Here is a 22,378-nt window from a genome sequence, read left to right on the forward strand (position 1 = left end):
TGGAGGCTGTGGGAGCTCAAACTGCCCCACCGTGAGAGAAGGCCTGTACACACGCAGTGGTGCAGTCTTTAGCAGCGCCGCATCTTAAAAGATCTACCAAAACTGGTTTACAATTCAAAAGGATTTTAATCCCACTGAAGCAAATACAATTATACAGTGAAGTACACTTCTAACAGAATATAAAACAAAAGAAAAACCCCGCGCAAAAAAACTCCCCTGAGCTCCTCAGAAGACACGTGTGTCCCCCGGGAGCCAGCATGAGAGAGAGAAAAAGGTCTTAAACAAAACCTCCCACACAGCGTTTGAAACCCCTCCCCTTTTGTCTGTCTCAATTCCTATTGGCTAACTTCAACCTTCTCCTCCTCCCAGGACCCTCGCACGGGTGTGATCTATACTTGCCTGTCTAGAAATCTCTCTGTCCCGAACCCTTACTCTTAATACATTCAATGACTGTCTGTTATGGCTTAACCCTTCTATGATAAACATTCTATATAAAAGATAAGACTTTGCAACTTTTGGCAAAAGCTTCATGTCTACAAATTCTACTAAGATACTCGTCTAGCTACTAATCCTAAAACACTTTTATGATTATCCTAATTATGCATTTCCAAAACACTTCTGATTATGACTAATTATGAATTCTTAATTATGAATCATTAAACACTTCTGTTATCATTTCTTAACACACACTTCTACACTGAAATTTCCTACAAGGCTCATCTTTTGTTGTCACAATGTTTTCTACTGTTTTTTTTCTTCTCTAGTTTCTTCATTTAGTTTCTTGATTTTGGCTCGTATTAAATAGTGTCAACAATATAATAGAAACAGTCTGCTTGTGATACAGTGAACTGATCTGAAATTTTGGAAGGAAAGAATTTAGGATTTGGAAAAATATTTGACTTATTTTACGAAAAAGGGCATGCATGGGGAATAGCAATATGAAATTAAAATAATAATAATCCTTGATGTTCATTAAACAATGATTGACATGATAGCCACCAACATGCCTGGTATTCTAATAGGTGGAGGGGAGTGCATTGTATCTTAGACTCCACTGCCTTAACCAAAAAAGGAAAAACGCGATATTACTGTAATGAATTCCACCCATCAGTCAAGCGGTTTACTTTCTTCTGCCGACGTCATACTTTTTTATTTCATGTTTAACTCTCGGGGTAGCGATATATCAAATCACGCAGGAGTATATTTACTACTGCATTTGGACAGCAAACAAAGGAAATGAAGGATTACTGGGAAAATTTAAAAAAGGAAATATCACCAAAGTATAAATCACAAATTACAAATTGTATAGCAACTGGGATAAAAAGGTAATTAGACATCCCTCCATCATATATTGTTAACCCAAAGTGAATATGTTAACATTATTTCATACACTGTAATAGAGAGTGTGTGAGGAGGAGGTTCGTACTGGAAATAGCTACATAACGCACAATAGCAGAGACTTTCTTCAACATCCTTTATGCGTCTTCACTACAATACCAACTGACGTAGTCTCCACAAGGCATCCACCGCCTCCCTGCTCCATGTTTGAGGAGGTGCAGGTTGGCTCTGCGTGGTGCTGGCTCCAGCAGAGCTGCAGAGCCTCTTGCAGGTTTGCCACTGCGATATCGTTTTCACAGTACAAGCCTTTCAGACGGATAAAAATAAAAGCAGACAAAGGACATAGAAAAGTAGCCTGACATTTCGTAGACGATTAAAAAGATAATGATACGCTTCTCTGGAGTTCTCTCTGCCCTCATCTGGAATTTGTATGTAAGAAATAAAAACTGCAGAATCCAAAAGGTAGCTCTTAAAGACAACGAGCAGAGGAGGCCCTACTGTATGCAGTCATATACAGCTTGAAGTGAATTAATTACAAATTTAAATTTGGTACAAAATGTGTTTTAATAAAAACAATATATTTAGGATAAATGCTACTGACCAGCATAGTACACAAAAAAATATATTATTATTTTAACAACTTAAAATGTAATTGATGCTGTTTGTATTTCAAAACAAGCTGGTACTTCTACTTCTCTCACGCCAAATGCCCCAAACATGTGAGTTGAATCAAGCATTTGGCGCGTTTGGCCGGAAAAATGGCGTGACACTGCGGCGCGATAGCCTATTAGCGTTGAGATACTCCTCCTGTCATCACTGCCGTCCTGCCGTCCTGAATCAGAAACAATGGAGGACAAATTAATAGTGGCAGTGTGTGGGCTCCCCGAGCTTCACGATACTTCATCCTATCTTTACCGCGACCCGTCAAAAAAAGATGTCGCATGGAGCAAAGTGAGTGAGGAAGTCGGACTACCTGGTAAGTTCTTATTATATGTCTTTGTTTCTTGATTGTAGCGATCGGTTGTACTTTAGTATGAACCATGTAAGCATGTGAAGTTAGCCCAACCGCCGGCTTTCACATTAAATACGTTGTGTGTTTCTTGTCAGATGAGATTTGCCGACTGAGGTGGAAGGGACTCAGGGACACATATTTAAAAGAGAGGAGAGAGGAGACAGAGAGGAGTTGCTCAGGAGCAGGGCCATCTAAAAAAGGGAAGTACTCTGCAGTCCTGTCTTTCCTCGACACCTTAGTGACTCCCAGGGAGAGTAGCGGTAACCATGGGGCGGAGGGTCGAGGAAGACCGTACCGCAGAGTACTTCACAGATGCAGGACCAGACCAGGATGAGATGTCAGAGGCAGCAGCAGGGCCATCTGACATTGACAGGGGAGGTTAGTGGACATGTGAAGACACAAAACCACAGCATAGTTAAGTCATACAGAAAAGATTAATATGGCTGAAAAAGCAATAGCAAGTGGGTTTTTTTTCATTTGGCAAAGCCTGGTTCTGCATGGTTTTCATACTTAAAAATAAAAAAACAAGTTATAATAAAGGTGAGTTTTGACCCTGGGCTCCGGATCTTAAACCACTATATTATCATAGCTTTAAAAGAGAAATGTGATACTATTTAATTAAAGCAGCACTTTTGGGTTATAAAATTGTTTTATTGTTGTTCGATGTTCGAAGAGGACGGTGAAGAAGAGCCTCAAAGTGCTGCTGCTCCTCCTCCTCCTGCTGCTCCTGCACCACCCATGGGTATGTACATGACAAAAGTTGTATTGCAATTTTTTGGTATGAATATAATTCATGCATTCATGGTATGTTTTTCACTATGACAAATATTAACTTTACAAGCTATTGTAGTGATGGGATGCAATAGTTTCACAAAATATGTTGTTTCCGTTTCATACAGGAAAGAGAAGGTCCCGAAAAAGGCTGACAGGGAGCGTCAGGGAGAGGGAGAATGAGGAGCGTCTTCTAGAGACCTTAAGGAGAAGTGCCATAACATCCCATCACTGCACTGAATATAGTACATTATAATGTAGGATGATTGTATTGTGGACACACTGCTACTATATATTAAGTAAGTTTGCTCAATAATAGTGTGTGGGTGGCTCTTAAAAGAGCCATTTTGGATTCACACGGTGTCTTGCCATGGGACAGTTCCCTCAGCAGAGAAGTAGGATGTGAAGGCCTCCCTCACCGGCCAGGGAATGGGCTCATGAGGTTTTTTCTGAATGGAAAGGCCTCGTCAGCAACAAAGACGTGTGGCTGAAGTCCTTGGTGGTCAGCTCCTGGTAGTGGCAGGTCAGCAGGCAGGAGGGTGTCAGATTTAAGAGATTGACCAAAAGCTGAGTTGTCCAGACTCCCACCATCGCTGGTTCTTCCGTAGCCTCCGAGATCAATCAGCCGGAAACAATATTTCGCATCCACAACTGCCAGGAGAACTAATGAGAAGGTTTCCTTGTAGTTGTAGAACTGAGATCCGGAATTAGCAGGGGCTTTGAGGACAACATGCTTTCCATCCAGTGCTCCACAGCAGAGAGGAGAATTCCACCGCTCCTCAAACTGCACAGCAATTGATCTCCACTCCTCTGTGGTGGGCACAGCCATGAACTCCTCCACAAGGCAGTCCCAAATAGCTGTGGCAACATCTGGGACAATATTGGAGACAGTGGAGACCCCAACACGGAAGCTGTTTGCGATGGTCCTAAAGGAGTCACCAGTAGCAAGATATCTGGAGCACAGAAAACACATTCAATTTAGCAGAGTTATATTGAAGATACTGTAGGTGCTAATAGAAGTCGTTTTTTTTTATATGACTGCACAGCTGCTGTCATGAATCGATCACGCACCGATGCGAGCCAACAGGTCATCAAATGGTGAGCCTCATGTAGCGCTGGAAGCGACAGTCATCCAGACTCAGTTCCCGGAGAAGTCTGTGAAATTCACCGAGCTGTGTGCGCCTACGGATGCTCTTATAAACCCAGACACGACGACGTTTGGTGTTCCGATGTTTGTGGGACTTCCAAAACACAAAGCACAAAGCAGCAACAGTGGCTATTTCTTCCATGGTTGATGGCGGGAAAAAATGGTGGAAAGTTGAATGGCTTCCAGGGCGTTAGGCCACGGCCCCTCTCTGGCACGATTCACGCAAATTGACCACAAATGGTCCCCGGCGTGTAATGCGGTGTGAATGACGCGATTAACGTGCGCTGGTGTGAACACGGCATAAGATTTCATAATCAAAGAGAATATTGTGTTGTTTCACTTAAATTCGTGAGATTTTTCTTGTAAATTCACCACTTTAATCTCTGATCTGATCTAAATCTTGCCCTTTTTTTCTAATACATTTATGACTTAAATCTAAGTTATTTCGCAAAATATTCCCCCCCTCCCCCAATCTGTAACATTTTATTTTCTTTACCTTTGCGAAGGCCCCAGAGAACACACTTGTAAGCTGAAAGCCGATGTATGTTTGTAGAGAGATTTTACTCCATGTTGACATAGTTTAAAAAAAACCCACCTCAGCACATTCAAACATGCACATCCTGCTGCCTAAAGCGAGATGATTAACACCAGCGCCTGACAGCTTTCATGTAAACAACGTTCTCATCTCTCGCACAAAAACACTGTTTGCCCTTTTGGCGGGGAGCGTGGCCTCGATAACGAGACCTATTTACACTGAGCTCAAAAGTTCTTACTTTATCTGTTGCGGTTTCCAAAGGGGCTCTTCAGCTCTCGCAGTGTTTGTTGAGATGAGAAATGGCAGAGAGGCTTCCTTCGAGGTCCGCGCTGGCTGTTGTCTCAATTTGTCAATCTTGGCATCTTTATACACGACCCCAAGCCCCAAACGTCAAATGTTGCTTGAGACGTTACTTCCTCTGTTTGACCGTCGTAAATGTTGTACCTTTTAGAGGGGGGAACAAGTAGAGCATAAAGGACAGGGACACCCCCCTGCTTCTTTGAGGGCTTTAATTTATGTCTGTTTCCATGGTAACTATCTCCTTGGTCTTTGCGAAAGCAGTCATCTGACAGCGGTCCATTAGTTTACTGTATCTTCTGCCTGTTAAGGAAATGTGTATCAGTGCATACAGGCCGCTAGTCTAAACAGGGCATCCGTCAGATTGTCATTTTGCCACCTCTAAGTGATGCCTTCAAGTTTCCCCGGGCAGAGGCTTAGTGCCGGTGAAGAATGGCTTCTCTTTAAACAGGGGAGACCCTGCGGTAAGTGAAGACGAGTCTGTTTAGTGTCCAAACGACATGGAGTCAGAAAGCTCGGGGTCAGGGTCTGCACAGGGGAACTATGGGATGTTAAAAGGTTAGGGAACGATGGTGGTCATGGTGAGCCTGGTCGCGTCCAGCGTTCGAGGCTATACCTACGAAAAAGAATGCGGTGTAATTTGTAGGTTTACCACGAAATACACTTCTGTATGTTATCCACGTAATCAAGAAATGTGCAAAAAGTAATTTCACTTGTACGAATGGATGCATGAATGTGCAGGTATGACCTAAAAATTGTTTTTTGAGAGTGAAATAACTGGATCATGGTGCACGTTTCTGGATTTTCTTCTGTGGGTTACGAATATATATTTAAATCTGTTTATACCTGTGATGCTAGTTATGTTTTTACCATGTAAAGCGCCTTTGATTAACCTTTAAAAGGCTATAATGATAATGATTATGATGATTATTAAATATCGAAGTCCAATAAAAACTTCCACACGTTTTAAAAAAATGTTTATATTCTATTTTCCTTTGCAATCTAAATACTACTTACGTCATCGTATTTGATCAAATCTTGAGTAAATCTCTTACACTGTTGAATTCCATGGTTGTTCTCCGATCACAGTGCGGAGGTCAAAGGGCAGCTGTTCCACACGTTGAGCCCCCGCTGTACCTGCTGAAGTCATTTGTGTACACTTGCTTGCGTAGATGGAGTAATGACTGCTCATTGCTTCATTAGGGGAACAACAAGCCAGACGGAGGCTGTTTGTTTGAACCGGCGGTAATTAACATTGTGCTGACTCATTAACCAGACAAGAGGCGATCTCTGCGCTCCCAGCTCTCTGGCCCACCCGCTTCCACTGCAGCTGCTCGTTGCACTGCTCCATCTCCTCCTGAACATATACTCCATCAACTCAGGACGTCAGCTCGGTGAAAAATCACAGGTCACACTCTGTTGTGGTTAATAAATCCAATGTTTATGGGACAGTAAGGCATATCATTATTATAGTTAACTGTAATACTCCTATGCGGTTTAAGGTTACAGCCTGAAGATGTTATCGAGCAATGTGAGGGGTTGACCACGAGGCTCCAGCGGTGTGCGCCTGTAGAGCGGGGCTGCGTTTCCCACGATCCAATGCGGACAGTAGCCTGCATGAAACTATGACGACACGAGATATGAAGCAAGCAGTGCAACTCTGCGCCTAGTGCTGAAAAGTGGAGAACAATTTAACTTAAATGCGTGTTAAAAAAACGTCTTTTTTTGTCGGTGACGCATCCAAGTAATCAGATCTAAAAAGAGATTTATTTTCCTCTCACTGCATGTCTGGTAGGACAGGTCATACAGAGGCTGGGCAGGCCTTCCCATCATTCACACAGTGGAACAGTTGGGCAAGTGGGCTGGTGTGCGGAAGGAAAGGAAATGCTTTTTTTTTTTAATTTTACTTTATTTAGAATAATTTAATACATGACGATTTCTAGAAGGAACATTGATTTTACATATACACAGATTCAAAACATGTAGGCCTATTGAAATAAAATCAACCAGATTTTTAGTAATTATCATAATTTACAAATGTGCAAACATACAATTAATATGATCTCCTCAAAGCCGGCGGAATCCATTGAAACACACGCTGATTGTAGCACACACTTCATTCAGAGAAAAGAGAAACAAAATCAAACTTGGTTATCAGTCTTTCCACTTCCAACAATCACTAACTCTAGTTTGGCCAAATTAAAGAGTCAGATGTGTAAATACGGGGGCTCTACCGCTGTCTCTCCCTGCCGTTGCCGGCCTCAGTTCTATTAATACCTCGCTGAACGAGTGTGCCTTAGATCTAATATGAGTGAAGACTCAGCAACTGAATTCGCCTCAAATTTCTTCAGAAACAGACATTGGCAGACTGCTGAGGTAAGAATTTACGAGCATATTTTTCTTCTTTTCAAGTCAGGGGCCAGGAAAAGGATTGTGGGTGTTTTACGGGTGCGGAGCACGCACACATGAATCCTTGCAAGTCCTCTGAACAAAGAACTCCGTCCTCAGTAGAAATCGAAGGATCCTCGACATTGGACCAGTCCTTCGGCTGGAATCCTATTAAGTAGCTTCCTTGAAATTCTGCCATTGAAGGATCCTTCCTTTACTCTAAGAATAAATAAATGATATATCTATCAACCTATTATCTAACAGTAGAATACAGAAGGAAGCACTACACCATGGGTTTGGTAAAGGATAAAGAGTTTTTTGGACACATCGACATGGACTAGCGGAGCCGTGGAGCGAACCTCCGATCCTCTGATTGAAGGACGACCCTGCTCTACCACTGAGCCACAGTCGCCCTGGTGGTATGTTGTGCTACTGACAAAAAGATGGTCCATTTAGAATCAACTAGACCACATGCTACAGGGCGGGGCTACCTTGTGATTGACAGGTCGCTACCATGACGTTGTCCCGTCTGGGAGTTGTCTGTGTTTTCATCTTAGAACTTTAACCCCTTCACAGTGTGTTTTCGGTCCATGAAAGTTCATTGTAACATTTTGGTTGCCTAAAAATGTCTAAGTCAACTTCCCATTGTACTTTGCTCCACCCTCTCGTGTCACTTCTGCTTGCAAAAAAAAAAGACAGTGACAGACAAAAACCAAGGCGACGACAGCCAAAAAGCAAGATGGCGACGACAAAAACCAAAATGGCGACGAACAAAAAAAAACAAGTTGGCGAACGGGGACTACTAAACTAAGGCCTAGGACTGGTCCCATCCCTGAGGGTTTTCATGTGGAAGTAGGATGCAGCCGGCTTCCACTGCCCCTCACGCCCCTCATCAGCCAGTTGGACGTGGAGGCCTCCACTGAGAACCAGTAAATGTCCTCAACCATTGTACCACTGGCATCGGTTCAGCACGGACGAGATCAAACAATACATCTCTCTACGAGGACAGATGCTGTCCGGCGAGCTTCGCCTCACGCGACACATCTGGAACCAGCCGCTGCCATGAAACACCTGCCTTCTGGTTTGTGACTCCAGCGCTGCCGTGTGGTTCGGTGGGAGGGCACCAAGTTTGAAAAGCATGTACAAGCACTCATGTGGCCCACACTGCAAACAAATACCCATACAACATCAATTAATGCTCCATGAATAGGAGTTAAAGAGCAGCTGTGAGTGAAAGAGCACAGCCACACTTCAGAATAATGGCTGCGGCAACAAACAGCAGCCTGTTAGTCACCCTGTCTCCGCTGCTATTGACCAAAAAAACGAAACAAAAAACAGAAAGAAAACCATTGTTACATAATTGCTAGTATGAGAGTAAAGAGTATTGTGTTCTCTAATAATAATTAATAAGTGAGATGTTTCCTAAACGGATGAAATGTGAATGGTAGACATGTTCTTTTTTTTGTTTTATTCTTCAAAACATATACACAGCTGATGTCTTGTTTACTTCACTCATGTAAGAAGTAAAACGTATCAGCTGTGATCGGTTGAGAATTATATAATCTACAAACCTAAATAATGTAGAATTGATGTGGTCTTTGTGTTATAAAATTGAATAAAATCAGATACTAAATATCTACACCGAGGGAAGGGGAAACATCTCATCCATCATATTAAGCTAATAAAACGCTCTTGGAAATAACTGGATTACACGCAGTGTAGTTTTGCGCTCTCACTTTTAATATTGGTGGAGACCGGTGGAGCTCTGTCACAATGTAAGATAATAGCAGACAGTGATTTGTGTCGTGGTATCGGTTCTTATGCCACAGCAGCTTACCAAATTAAAAAAAAGTATATATATATATATATATATATATGTGTGTACATATAGTAAGACATTACGCTTAAAGGATAATGCCAATGTGTCTTGATTGGCTCCATTAATCGTTAAAGTTTTAAACACAGCAATGAAACAAACACTACGATACAGTAATGTTAGTAAATAAGTATATACGAGTAGTAGAGACAGATCGAGTAAATTAATGATGATTCTGTGTGTGTGTGTGTGTGTGTGTGTGTGTGTGTGTGTATGCACACACTTGGACCCAGTCGAAAATAAACGTGTGGAAACGCCTCTGAGCCTCGATCAACAATTAGTAAGGTCCAAAAATTATTATACACAACAACAACAAGGTCAAATCACATGACCAAAAAAAGCTATACGTAGAGAAATACAAGCAAATAAATGTTGATTTTTAGAAATGACATGATGGACGGCGGATGGGTTGAATTAGCAGGAGCCACAGATAAGGAGGAAGGATGGAAGTAGTGAATGATGAATCAATACTGCATACGTCATTTGGGGCTCAGAGAGCTGAGAGAGCTGAGAGAGCACCAGAGGAGCCTGACAAACAACAGGCTTTACTCTGTTCACTGGGACAAATGCACATAAATGAATACCACAATAATGACCGGGCATTATCTCTCATTATTGACATTAGAAGCTAAAGTACTTCAAATGATCAGGTAAAAGATTTTTTGTCTCAAATAGTCAAATGCTATTTGTGTTTTAATATCAATAAATAAAAACGATTGAGTACATCAAACACTGGGCAAGTTAAATGTAACTTATTTATTTATAAATAAAATAACACATATCTTCCACAACTGTGAGACCATCCAACTCTTCAACAATAATAGTTCATCCTTATTATAATTAAGAACTTGTTTTTTTACTCAGAATGTAAGGACATTTGTTTTAAACTTGATGATTGTGATGTATTTATTTTGTAACAGAAACTCCGGGGGTCCGTGAACATCACTGTAGCTGTCATCTTCAACAAACAATGTGACCAGAAGCAGCCCGGACACGCACACGGGGCTTCCATCGCACGCGGCTTGACCTTGAGATCAGAGGATGATGACGCGTGTGACAGGCGGCTCTGACACCGTGTCACAACCACCGGCGGGGCTGCACGCGGCTCGCGTGAAGGCCGGTATAGCTCCGCTCTACGATTCAGCCCGCATCCAACGGCCTGCTTTTTAAGTTCTCGTTCGATTCAATTAAATGACCCCCCGCCCCTTCCCACCCTCCTCTCTCTCTCTTTCTCCTAAGGTGCTCCTGAAATTCGTGTGAAAAAATTCGTCACGCGCTGATGTGTCTTGTGCTATCCATGACGCTTTGGAGGCGTTATTTTTGCTTCCGTCTGATTTGTGTGATCAGATTAGAAACTGGATTTAATCTCCTGCCCTTTTTTTCAACATTACTAATGTACACTCTATTGGCTGAATTTGACAGATGTCTAAACCTCGTCCATTCCGACCCACGTGATATACTTCCACTGCTGATATTATCTAAAACAAATCAGGTTGATGCACGAGGAGGACGATGAATTCGGGTCACAGCCTACTTTTGTCTTTGCTCCGTTAATATCTGAAGCGCCACGTCACAATACAGAAATCTATTTCACTCTAAAGCTTGCGAAAAATACATATTATTTTCAAATACAATCGAACACTATTCATTTAGCTTAATCCTATTGTATGATTTGTTGTTGATGTTTTTTTTCAATTGCAAAGCTTTTCTAATTCAGCTTTTTAAAGATACATAATTGACACAATAATATGACACTCATTTGCTGCACCAATTAATTCCCTTATCCGTAATAATTAACCATAAAATAAACTAACAAAACATATATATAGATTTAAATAAATACAACATATATATAACATTTGTAATATATAGGTATGGACCTAAATAGACTTATTTGTGGTGTGGAAAAACGGGAAATTAACTTTAAATTTCACATAACAATCCACGCACTATAGCTACGGACTGCGTTCAAACATAACTCGGCCAACAGTGTTTAAAAAATAAAATCCACACAGCACAGATATGTAAACAAAGAGAGTCACATTTCAACATGTCTAAAGCGTCAATTCTGGATCCAACCGCCTGTAAACGCCCGTGTGAGTGCGGTCCTCTGTCCGTACGTACTATGCTGGGACCGGGACGCCCGAGAGTCTGTATCGGCTGATGAGAGTGTCGCCGGCGGCGGAGAGACCGCAGCAGGACAGCCCGCCCTTTTCACGACCGACCCAGCCAGCCCCCTCTGTATGTTCTGACGGCCCGAGAGTCGGAAATGAACGAAAGGATGTCGCATGATGAATAACACCAACAGAGAAGGTAGAGAAAAAAACCCACAGCTGTGTCGGCACCGGACGGTCACATGGCGGCTGAGCTCTGCTGACAGCACGAAGTCCGTGTGGAGCTGCGCTGACACCTGCTGGACAAACACCGGTACTGCAAACAGAGCGCGGTTACAAAAGCCGTGAATTTCTTCTCAGCGTCTTTACGACGTTTCCCGGCGTCTGAATTTAAATGTCAATATTTCTGAAACAACATTGTGATTATGATTCTACTTAAATCTATCAAGGTTAAATTGTTCCAATGCCTGTAGCTGGGATAAAAGAAAATATGAGATGTAAGGGGACTGTTTGTATTTATTTTATATCTACATTATACAAGAAGGCTATTTTGATCTATTGCTGAAGTAAAAACAGTAATACAGTTTCAAAACTTTATGTGTAAAAACTTTATTACAAGTTACGGTCCTGCGTTCATAATTGTAATAGGTCATAGATATCACCATGAAACTTCCCCAGTCGATTACTTACATTAAGATAATAATTTTTGGGGTTGCAAGTTTCATGAAAATGTTTGTTTTAATATGCTGATGTGCATACGTTTTATTTGGTCGACATTTTAGAGTCAACGTTTTAAAAAAAAGGCAATTTTGGATATCTCTTCATATCACTACATACATCAGAAAACACCTATAAAATAATAATTTTTCTCCATGTTTTAAGTCAAATGTATAAATAAGACTGTGATGATGAACAAACTCAAAAATGATGATCTTATAGAAAAGACACCCCTGGAGAGGAAACAGCAGCCATGGAGTCCTTCACGTTCAATTGAAACTTGTGTTTTTTACAGTCGCTTCTTACCTCTGTGATCTATAATGTTGTCTCCTATCAGCCTGAGATCAATCTCGATATCAATCTACAGATGTGACGTGGTTCAGGTGTCACTTTCTAATCACAAACCTCTAAATGCAAAGAGCCAAACTGACGACTTTTAAACACAAATGGCTGAATGCACGTAACAAATTCAAAACTCTCGATCGCCTCATATTAATAGTGTTCTGATTCTGATAAGGCTACAGATCACTGAATCAACGTAACGAGTGCTTTACGAACAGGTCTGCTTAAAACCACTCATGAGCAGCATCGCTGCATCATTATTAATAACTCCACCACCACTGTTGTATATTTAGAATGTATGGGGACACAATTTGGCTACAAAATGTATTTATGTAAATTACTTCCCCAACACGTTATTTTGTGGGCAGGGGTTACATCTTGTGTTACGCATTCTTTTTATTTTATCTTGTCTTTTTTTTCTATTTCCAATCTTTTCCCCCCGTGTTTTCATGTGTCCATACTTTGAGCTGCATTTCATGCATGAAAGATGCTTCACAAATGAAGTTTATTATGATGACTTGTTTTTTGTTGTTGCAATTGTCAAGACACAAACAATGGTACTTGTGGCACAATTACTGAGAGCAGTAACTCGTGTTGACCATCTATATGCTGAACCATAAACACATTATCTGATACACTAACTCTGAAATTCTAAAACAGACTTTTAATATCTACGTCATTCACGTCATTCAAAACTAAAGAACCCAGAATGCACCTGTGAAAACACCTGTGTGTTCGTATATTTAGATTATTGTGTTCTAGAAGTTGCAAAAGAACAAAAATAAATATTATGGCACATCATATGCATGCGTTAAAAAAAATTCCAAATGCAGGTAATTGTCAAACGTGAACGTAGCGCAGTGAAGAGCACATTTCCCTCTGAAATGTAGTGTAAAAGTATGTATGTAAGTATAAGGTAGGTGTGTAAACATACTCATTCATCCACTGTGAAGAACGCACGCACGTGTGTGGCTTTGTGATAATACCCTGCAACTGACTTCTTTGTTAGTAGTTCTTACGTCGGGGTGTTATGTACTCGGTCACCGGCAGGGTTCGCTGCAACACAACAAACAAGCTGACCCTGAGAGCGAAAGCAAAAAGCAGCCGAGTCACCAGTGTGTACGGAGAGTGTTGCCACAGTGTCAGGAGAACCCTGCAGCATGGAGGTAGGTCCCACATATTACCCTGGCTTACACTAACAATAGACCCGTGTAAGCAGGCTAAAGGACGACGAGAGCAGAAACAGGTTTCATAGCGGACGTCAGTCGGAGAAGTTTTGCTTTTAGGTTTCACCCATCTGACACAGTTAGTTGTTGTCGTGTTAGTTAGTTCGTTTTTTCTTTCTGAAAAATATGCACAATATTGCTGCGAATCGACCGTTCTCCTTTAGACTCAGTCGTGAAAGCAAAACTACTACGACACCTTTTGTTTTCGACGGGGAGAAAGTGCTCCAAGTATCCCGGAAAATCACGAAGTGAGGTTTCCGGTTTTTGGCGTCTGACTTTCAAAATAAAAGGTCTTCAGTTTTTAACGAGAACGCTTTTAATGATGTGTGTTTAAACATGAGGGCCACAGCTCAGACTGTAAACTTCAGCATATTTGAGTATGCGCTCTGTGAATAGAATGTCCTGTTGTTGTTATTAATTATAATAAGAGTAGTCTATTCAGAGTAGGCCTACTTCTCAGGTTTTTTGACTTTTTTTGATGGAAGATTCTTGATGGTAAAATTAGGACTTCTTATGATGACAAGACCCACCTGAACCCGACAATTACGCTCCAAGACACAAATTACACACACTTCAATGCTATGACAAAAAAAACGACAAAAGAATCTGGTAACTCTGGCTTTTGCAGGACTTTAATGAGCCTGTCCAATCATTTCAGTCAGCATTGGGCATAAACTATTAGATTTGTTTCATAATTTAATGACTATTCATAAATCATGGCCTATCCCTAATCAGAACATCTGTTTACGAGCTTGTGATAGTGAAGTGTTTATTTAATGTCTCTTCTGCTCTATAATAGAGTGCTGTAGGCCAGCCAGGAAGTTAGCGTCACACTGGTTCCCTTGACAAAAGGCCGATGGGATTTTTTACATTGGATTAATGCTACGTACCTTGTTTATTTAGCAAGATAATCTTGATAAATGAATACCACTTTTATGATTTTTGAAGCGTGAATGCAATTGGCAGATGTAAAAAGCTAACGTTAAGCTACAAATAAACTCCACCACACTTGAGCGCGGTTACACACACCGAGGCTGTGAGGACGGACTAGTCGGCGTGATGACGTTTTGTAGTCTCATTTAGCCACTTGCTAGCAACATCTTTTTTTTAAAGATGCTTAAAAGCTTCAAAATTCACCAGAGGGGTATTTACTGACGAAGTTGTGGAACAAAACGGTAAAATCTGTTCAAATTTTGGAACCACAAACTTTAACTTAGGCATTTAAAAAAAAAACATTAACTTCCAGACGAGCCAGAAGTAAAAAAACGCTGACTCCTGGTTTTAAGACTTATTCCTACAGCACTCTATAGCAGGGGTTCTTAACCTTTTTGACCTCGGGGCCCAACTTTTCAAGTACAAAGTGTCCCGGGGCCCACTCTGACTCTATGCATCAAAAGTGTCAGACAACCTGTAGGTCATACAGAAACAGAGCAGTGGGCCTTTGGAGTCAGTAAAAATTTAAGATTTTTGTCCGCATAAAATAAAAAAGTATCTTTCAGTATAAATAACTGCCGGTGGCTGTATCTGTACAGGTAAAGGACAGTATAGGGCTGTAACTACATTAACAGTGAACAACTGCCTCACATTTGAAGAATTGGACAAAGTATGACTATTCTACAGTGTTTCTTCCATGAAGAGATCCAGGCGGAGCTCTAAAAGGACATTTGGAGACCCAAATGGACACATGGTAACCAAATGATATTCTGACACACTAAAGGTGTTTCTCCCTTTATATTTTGATATTATATTATTTTCCTTTTATTTTTAGCCTTTGCAAATTGCAAAAACTATATAATATAAGGTTGAAGACGTGGTGTGTGAGTAGCGGACTTGCTGTGCTTAATGGCTGCGACCGAGTGCACGAACGAGAATGAGAATAGCTCAGTTACGCAAACGTTGGTTGACGGCTTATGGAAGAGGAGGATAAGGTTTGTACTATAAGTACTAGCGTTTTCTGAAGGCAGTAGCTCCATGGTAACATCCGCTAGCACGTTGTCGGGTCTGTAATGTGTCTTTTTCCGTCGAAATGCTGCAAGATACGACTTGCAGCGGTTATGGCGACTTTGGACAGTGTGTGTGTGGGCTCCTTTTGTGGAGAAACCATAAGAAATGAAAGAAAATCGATGATTTCTTTGCAAAGATGAGGATTTTGGGCATGCTGGGATACCAAACACGGACATGTTTTGTGATGTATTTGCGCAAACAAACCGTAGGAACGGAAGGGGAGGGGATCGAGGATGCCGGTGTTGAACAGGCAAAACCCTTGTTAAATAAATGAGAAGATACAATGTGATGATCACAAAGACATTTATTATCATGTGTATGTAAGTCAACCTGCATCCACAACGAGAAGCCCAACAGACTTTCCCACGAGCGTTGGATGTTTCGTCGCTTTATTTTTGAAGGCTTCAGTGCTTCGTTTGATAGCATTAGCCCACATTCCACACACTGAGCACTCGGCTCTGCCTCGTTGCCTCCGTTCACAAAGCCGTACTTAAGAAAGTCAGGGTTGTACTTGCGCACACATTTAGACTTTTGGGGGGTATGGCACCACTGTCGTCTTCATTTTTTCTTTTTAATAACTTATCCATAACTTTCACTACAGGCTAGCGGCTAGCTGAGTGTCTTCTTCTGCTTATTGCAGCTTGTTAAACAACTGACTGACGCATTACTGCCACCAGGTGGTGGGAAGCTATATTGTATCTGAGCGTCTCATGGATAACAGTAATATCTCTGGTGTCTTCAATTGATAACCTATGTGGTCCCGCGGCCCACAGGTGCAAAACTGAAAGTTTTTCGCGGCCCTCTAGGTGGCCCTATGGTTAAGAATCACTGCTCTATAGGTCTATTAAACAAATGTTGAAATAAAGCTCTGATCCAGACGGTTTGACTGATGCTTGGGTAATCGTTCAGCATTTAGATGGCTAATAACTAACTCCAGCTGTCATGTCTCGTTGCAGTTCATCACAAGCATCACTGTCACCGTTGATGAAGCCTCTTTCAAAGACCCTGAGAGATTAGCGAAGATTCTTCAACTTTACCGTTCGGAAAAAAAAGCCTCCTACTACACGGTGAGAGGAACCTTTGAGGAGGTGGAGAACCTCTCGACCAGACTGTCAGAGGTGAGGGATCGCGCCGATCCTGTCACGCGTAGACGGACTCGTTCGCAGGGTGAACGCGCTTCGCCTCACGTCAAACCCGTGGATGTCTCCGGGGTTGTCATGGCCTACATTCAGCACAAACGTGCAGAACAACTTGGGAAAATTCAAGGTAGCAGCTTTGTCATCGAAACACAGCCTGAGCCCAGAACAGTGCACCACGACCCCAGTAGCACGGTACGGGTGACTTTCCGATCACACCACGCGTCCTCGGCCGCTGTTCACTTCGTCAGGCAGCGGTTCGTCACATTCTACCAGAGAACTGCATCCGACCTGCAGGTCGAATCCATTACGGCGAGTCTGCAACGTGACCACAAAGACCTGCAGAGGAGATTTCCGCACCTCCTTTTTGAACCCGGTCGCAACGGAGGTAAAATGACAGTGACGGGGCCCTTCATGCATGTTGCTAAATTGAAAGAGTTCCTTTCACGAAATACGCCACGCTCGAGCAAGAGTCCGGTGGACAGAGGTCTGGCGGACACTGCAAGCGGCGGGACCTTGGGTTCGTCATCTACGCACGGCAAAGGCCCCGAAGAGGACCCGTGTCCAATCTGCATGGAGCCGATTGAAACCACAGAGAGAAAGACTCTGCGGTGCAAGCACTCGTTCTGCAAGAGCTGTCTGAAAAGAGCTTTCGACTACAAGCCCGTGTGCCCGACGTGCGGGGAGCTGTACGGCGCTTTGACAGGGACGCAACCCGATGGAGGCGAAATGAAGGTCACACAAAACATTTCATCTTTGCCGGGATATGAGAAATACGGAACATTAACGATCCATTATTACATTCCAAGTGGCATCCAAAAGGTAAGACTACAGGTACAACACTGAACAATTGAAAATTTCACAAAATGAGCTTGCAGTGTGAGTCAGCAAATGGAGTTGTCTCAGTTGGCATTGTCGAAGAATAGAACTTTGGTCACATGATAACAGGAGACCATCGTTGGACTGTCAGAGTATCTAGTCTTCAAGTCACTAAGAGTCGGTACTTGCCACCAACCACTCGACCCATTCGGATCTAAATTCAAATCTAAAACACTTTCACTTTCAACCGTATACAAGGCTATTGACCTTGAGCCCTGCTAGCATAACGTTGGCTTAATGCTAGCATTGTGATAATCTAGATCTCGTGAACATCTTCATACTGATTTGGGGGAAAATGACATGGTTGGATAGCTGGAGGTTGTGAATTTTCACTGTCCTCACGATTCCGTTCGATTATGATTCACCTGTCGACTATTCAAACGCACGACAATTCTGGATGCATCTCAACGCACTCAATTTTCTATAAAATGTTCTGTAGCGAATAAATTCACAGACCTCCACTATCTAGTTCAAAAGAAATGGACTGTTTCTCGTCCGTACACAATGTTATTGACTTTGGATCTTGCTAGCGTAACGTTAGGTCTCTGGGGCAGAGCCGAGCCGATCTATGAGCTGAGCGGACGAGTAATATCTTGTACGGTATAACGAGATAATGCCAGACGAGGTGTCCATCATCAGGAATTAATGGACGGTTCTGGCCTCCCCGTTGTCCAATAATTCCTGATAATGGAACACCTCGTTGGGCAGTATCCGTTACCACAGAATCTATTTCTCTCACCGTTTGTTCTGGCATTGCCCAGCAGTAATCATTTCAATTGTATGGGCTTTTTTATGGGTTTGAAATTCCAGTTTCTCTCGTTTGGTTGTCTTCTTCCTCTAATCAGAAGTCCTTGCTTTTTGAAGAAGTAATTGTACGAGCACCAATGTGGTGCTGTGTGTGTATTAACCCCCCTCCTTTGGCTGGAATTAGCTTATTTATGGCTTTTGTATGTGTGCGTGTGGGTCAATATTTCCTTTAATATATGTGTGTCAAAAAGCTACTACTTCCTAAGAACTGTGGACTCCCAGTCGCTGGAGGGCCCATAACAACATTTCCCAGCATGAAGCAGAGAAACCTCTTCTGTCTGCCCGCAGGAGGAGCATCCCAGCCCCGGTCAGTCATATGAAGGTGCGTCCCGTACGGCCTATCTCCCAGACTCCTCAGAGGGCAGGAGGATCCTGGCGCTGCTGAGTCGGGCCTTTGATCAGAAACTCATCTTCACCGTTGGCCAGTCCACCACCAGCGGCAGGAACAACATGGTCACATGGAACGATATTCACCACAAAACGTCAACACATGGAGGACCAACTCAGTAAGGAGGAGTCTCATTTTATTAATGTTCATTATGACTGAGAAACTGAATTTCTGCTCTGTTTTCGTGTTCGCAGCTATGGATACCCAGATCCCGAGTATCTCAGCCGAGTTAAAGATGAACTGAAAGTCAAGGGAATTAAATGAGTCGCTTTAAGGATTGTCAACACATAAATGTCGAGCTGAGAAGATCAATCTAACAAAAAAAAACATGAGGGATTACGGCACTGAGGACTACAAACCAGGAGGGATAATTCAAATCATTTTGATGTGCTGTTTAAAGTAGTTTAATGTATTTTAATGTAAAGTTTAGTCATACTAACTCCAATCAGTCAACCATAGCTTCTGCCTATCTTTTTGTATTTTCTCTTCTATCATTTTTCCTGTTGTGTTGTGTATTTATTTTTGTTTTATTCATGAAATTGTCTTGTTTAGACTCACTAAATATAAAAAAAATGAATATTTGAAAAATAAGCCAATTCTTATTTGTACGTTGAAAGTTCTTTGTTCGTCATGATGCTAACTGAGCTGTCTATCTGCGCGGTAGTGCCTTAAACCTGCATTCTCTCTAATGTCCACCTGGGGCAACGCTGCTGGTTGTATAGAAGTCTATGAGAAAATTACTCTACTTCTCTCTTGATTTAGTAAACATGAGTTTATGGTCATAATCTCAAGTCTTCTTCAATACAGCATAATGCTCTTTAAGTAAATTATGTACCATGTAACATTCTCCCAAAGCCGTTCAGGGGAGGTATGGGAGAAGTGTTGCATGTGCAACCAGTGGGCACACAAGCTCTGCATAGTTGGGAGTGCACAGGCCCTACATTTGCCATCACTGTGATTCAGATAGTGAATAGGTGTAGCATAGTTGAGTAAGCTATTATTGTTAGGCCTATTTCTTTTGTTCTTTATGTTGTTATATAGGCTGGCCTAAAGATGTTTCCTGTTCCTTGCTTTTTGTGTTAAGATGTATTAAGTTATGTAGCCTAAATGTTTTCATTTGCACAGCAAAAAAGAAATTATGCAAGCTAAAGGCATTCAGATGAGATTTTGTCCTGAGTTTTGCTTTTTATGGTGCAGAGCATTCAATATGCAGTCACGCGGTGTTCTCCGGCCCGTGGCATGTGTAATTGTTGGAATGCTGTTAAGCATTCCAACTATTGTTATCCTGTTTCTTTATTCCACTATTTCTTCCGTCCCCCGTTTCGTCGCAACGTTTCTTCTTCATTTTTTAAGCTACAGAAACCGTTCAACTATCAAAATGTTCAGCTCCTTCAGCTCATGTCTGCTATGACTTTTTCTATTTCTAACCTTTAAACTTTTTGAATTATTAAGCTTTTAGCAACTTTTTTTTGAATGGGTTTCTATGGAGAAGATTTTCAAATCCTTCAAAAACTTCTTCAACTTTCAAATCCTTCAACTTCCTCATACTTTCAGCGACAGACACCATTTCAACTTTCAAATGTTGAGAAAACCCTCAACTATTGCCAACATGATTCAGCTTTTTGATATCTTTTAAACTTTTTGAACTGCAGCAATTTAACTTTTATGATTTTTCAGCCCTTTTCTGACTTTATAATGGGTGTGTATTGCGCAGCTTAGAGTGCGTGATGTCACCGCTAGAGTGAAGAGCAGCTTGAGATTCTTGTGAAAAAAACATTTGTATTTTGCCACTGTGTCCACAATCTTCACTCTTCATGCATAATTTCTGGATGTAGAAGTAGCTAATATTGTCCTTGTCGTAGAAATTACTGTGGAATCCCACAGATTTCCACATTTGATACGGAAGCCGTTAATTGAGAGGAAAACCAACTTTCTGCTCCATAGAGACCAATGTTAAATTTTGCTTCAAAAACATCTTCCACAGAACACGGTACCCCATTTCTAGATCGCCATTTAAGCCACATTTCTTACACTACAGACACAATTTTTACAGAATCTGTTCTTCAACTCATTCTTCCCCTCAATTATTAATATCGGAGCAATAGGAGCTACGGTTATGGGAGTTTTGATGATTTGTTTGAGAGGTGTTTCACTGTTTTATCTCCATGAAATGGCTTCAGGCACACAGGTGTTTCCGATTGAGCCAATTAGTGATGTTGATAAACACACAGACTCACGCGCACATACACTCCTCCCCCTCTCTCTCTCTGTCTCTCTCATACAGTCATTCAGGTCTTAGGGATCTTTAGAGGTCTTTCCCCCCTCCTCCACCCCCCCCCCACACACATGCCATTTTAAAATAAAAGCCCCACAGAATGAATCCTAACTGAAATGCTTGTGATGAGCCTGTCATTTAATAACCGGTTTGTGTTTATCTAACATTATGATTCTGTCTCCTCTCCCCTTCTCCCCCACACCCCATTTCAAAATAAAAGCCCCAGAGAGTGAATTCTAACTGAACTGCTTGTGATGAAGCCTGTCATTTAATAACCTCTGTTTATGTGTCAAACATGATGATTATGTCTCCTCTCCCCCTCCCTCCCCCACCCAGTCCCACCCTTTCAAAATAAAAGCCTCATGGATTAACTGTATTTAAACATTTCGCTCAAAATTAGGCTTTTTTGTTGAAATAATGAATGCTCTTACTAATACTGCGACAACTACTACTACTGCTAATATTTCTAGTATTACCACTACTACTACAACTTTTGCTGTTGCTACTATTACTACTACTGCTACTGCTATTACTGCTACCATAAATATTATTACTACCACTACTGCTATTACTACCACCACCACTACTATTATTACTGATACCACAACTGCTAATACTGCTATTCCTGCTACTACCAGTACTAATAACCAGTACTAATACTACTACAGCTATTAGTACGACTGCTGATACTACTACTTCTACTACTTCTTCTAATTACAAATACTTCGACGACAACTTCTACTACTACTGCTACTACAAATATCACTACTGCTACAACTAGTACTTATTCAAATGCGACTCATACTTATACTGCGAATAATACTTCTACTACTACTACAACAAATATCACTACTGCTGGAATTCTTTTAAGCTACAGAAACCGTTCGAATATCAAAATGTTCAGCTCTTTCAGGAGAGGGGTGATATAACTTCATATTTGTAATCTTTCAACTTTTTGAATTATTCAGCTTTTTGCAATTTTTTTTAAATTGGATATCTATTTTCAGCAATGTTTTTGAGATTCATTTCAGCTTTCAGCATTCCAACGCATTTTCAGCAGGAAATGCATTTTCTAGTTACAGTATACCGTGCACTGACGGTGTTTTTGGGTTAGGGTAAGGGAGGT

At 41.6% G+C, this 22,378-nt stretch overlaps 1 protein-coding gene across 1 annotated transcript; it reads left to right on the forward strand.

The window, feature by feature from the left end:
- The first annotated feature begins 13,673 nt into the window (after positions 1–13,673).
- LOC306779305 (E3 ubiquitin-protein ligase DTX3L) lies at positions 13,674–19,468 on the forward strand. The gene is made up of 4 exons (XM_079271171.1): positions 13,674–13,703; positions 16,724–17,725; positions 18,878–19,095; positions 19,172–19,468. Exons 1-4 carry the CDS (start codon positions 13,698–13,700, stop codon positions 19,239–19,241), a joined length of 1,296 nt encoding a protein of 431 aa, XP_079127297.1. The 5' UTR covers positions 13,674–13,697; the 3' UTR covers positions 19,242–19,468.
- The last annotated feature ends 2,910 nt before the right edge of the window (positions 19,469–22,378 follow it).

The sequence above is a fragment of the Melanostigma gelatinosum genome (genome assembly GCF_949748355.1).
Source record: "Melanostigma gelatinosum genome assembly, chromosome: 6".
Taxonomy (NCBI): domain Eukaryota; kingdom Metazoa; phylum Chordata; class Actinopteri; order Perciformes; family Zoarcidae; genus Melanostigma; species Melanostigma gelatinosum.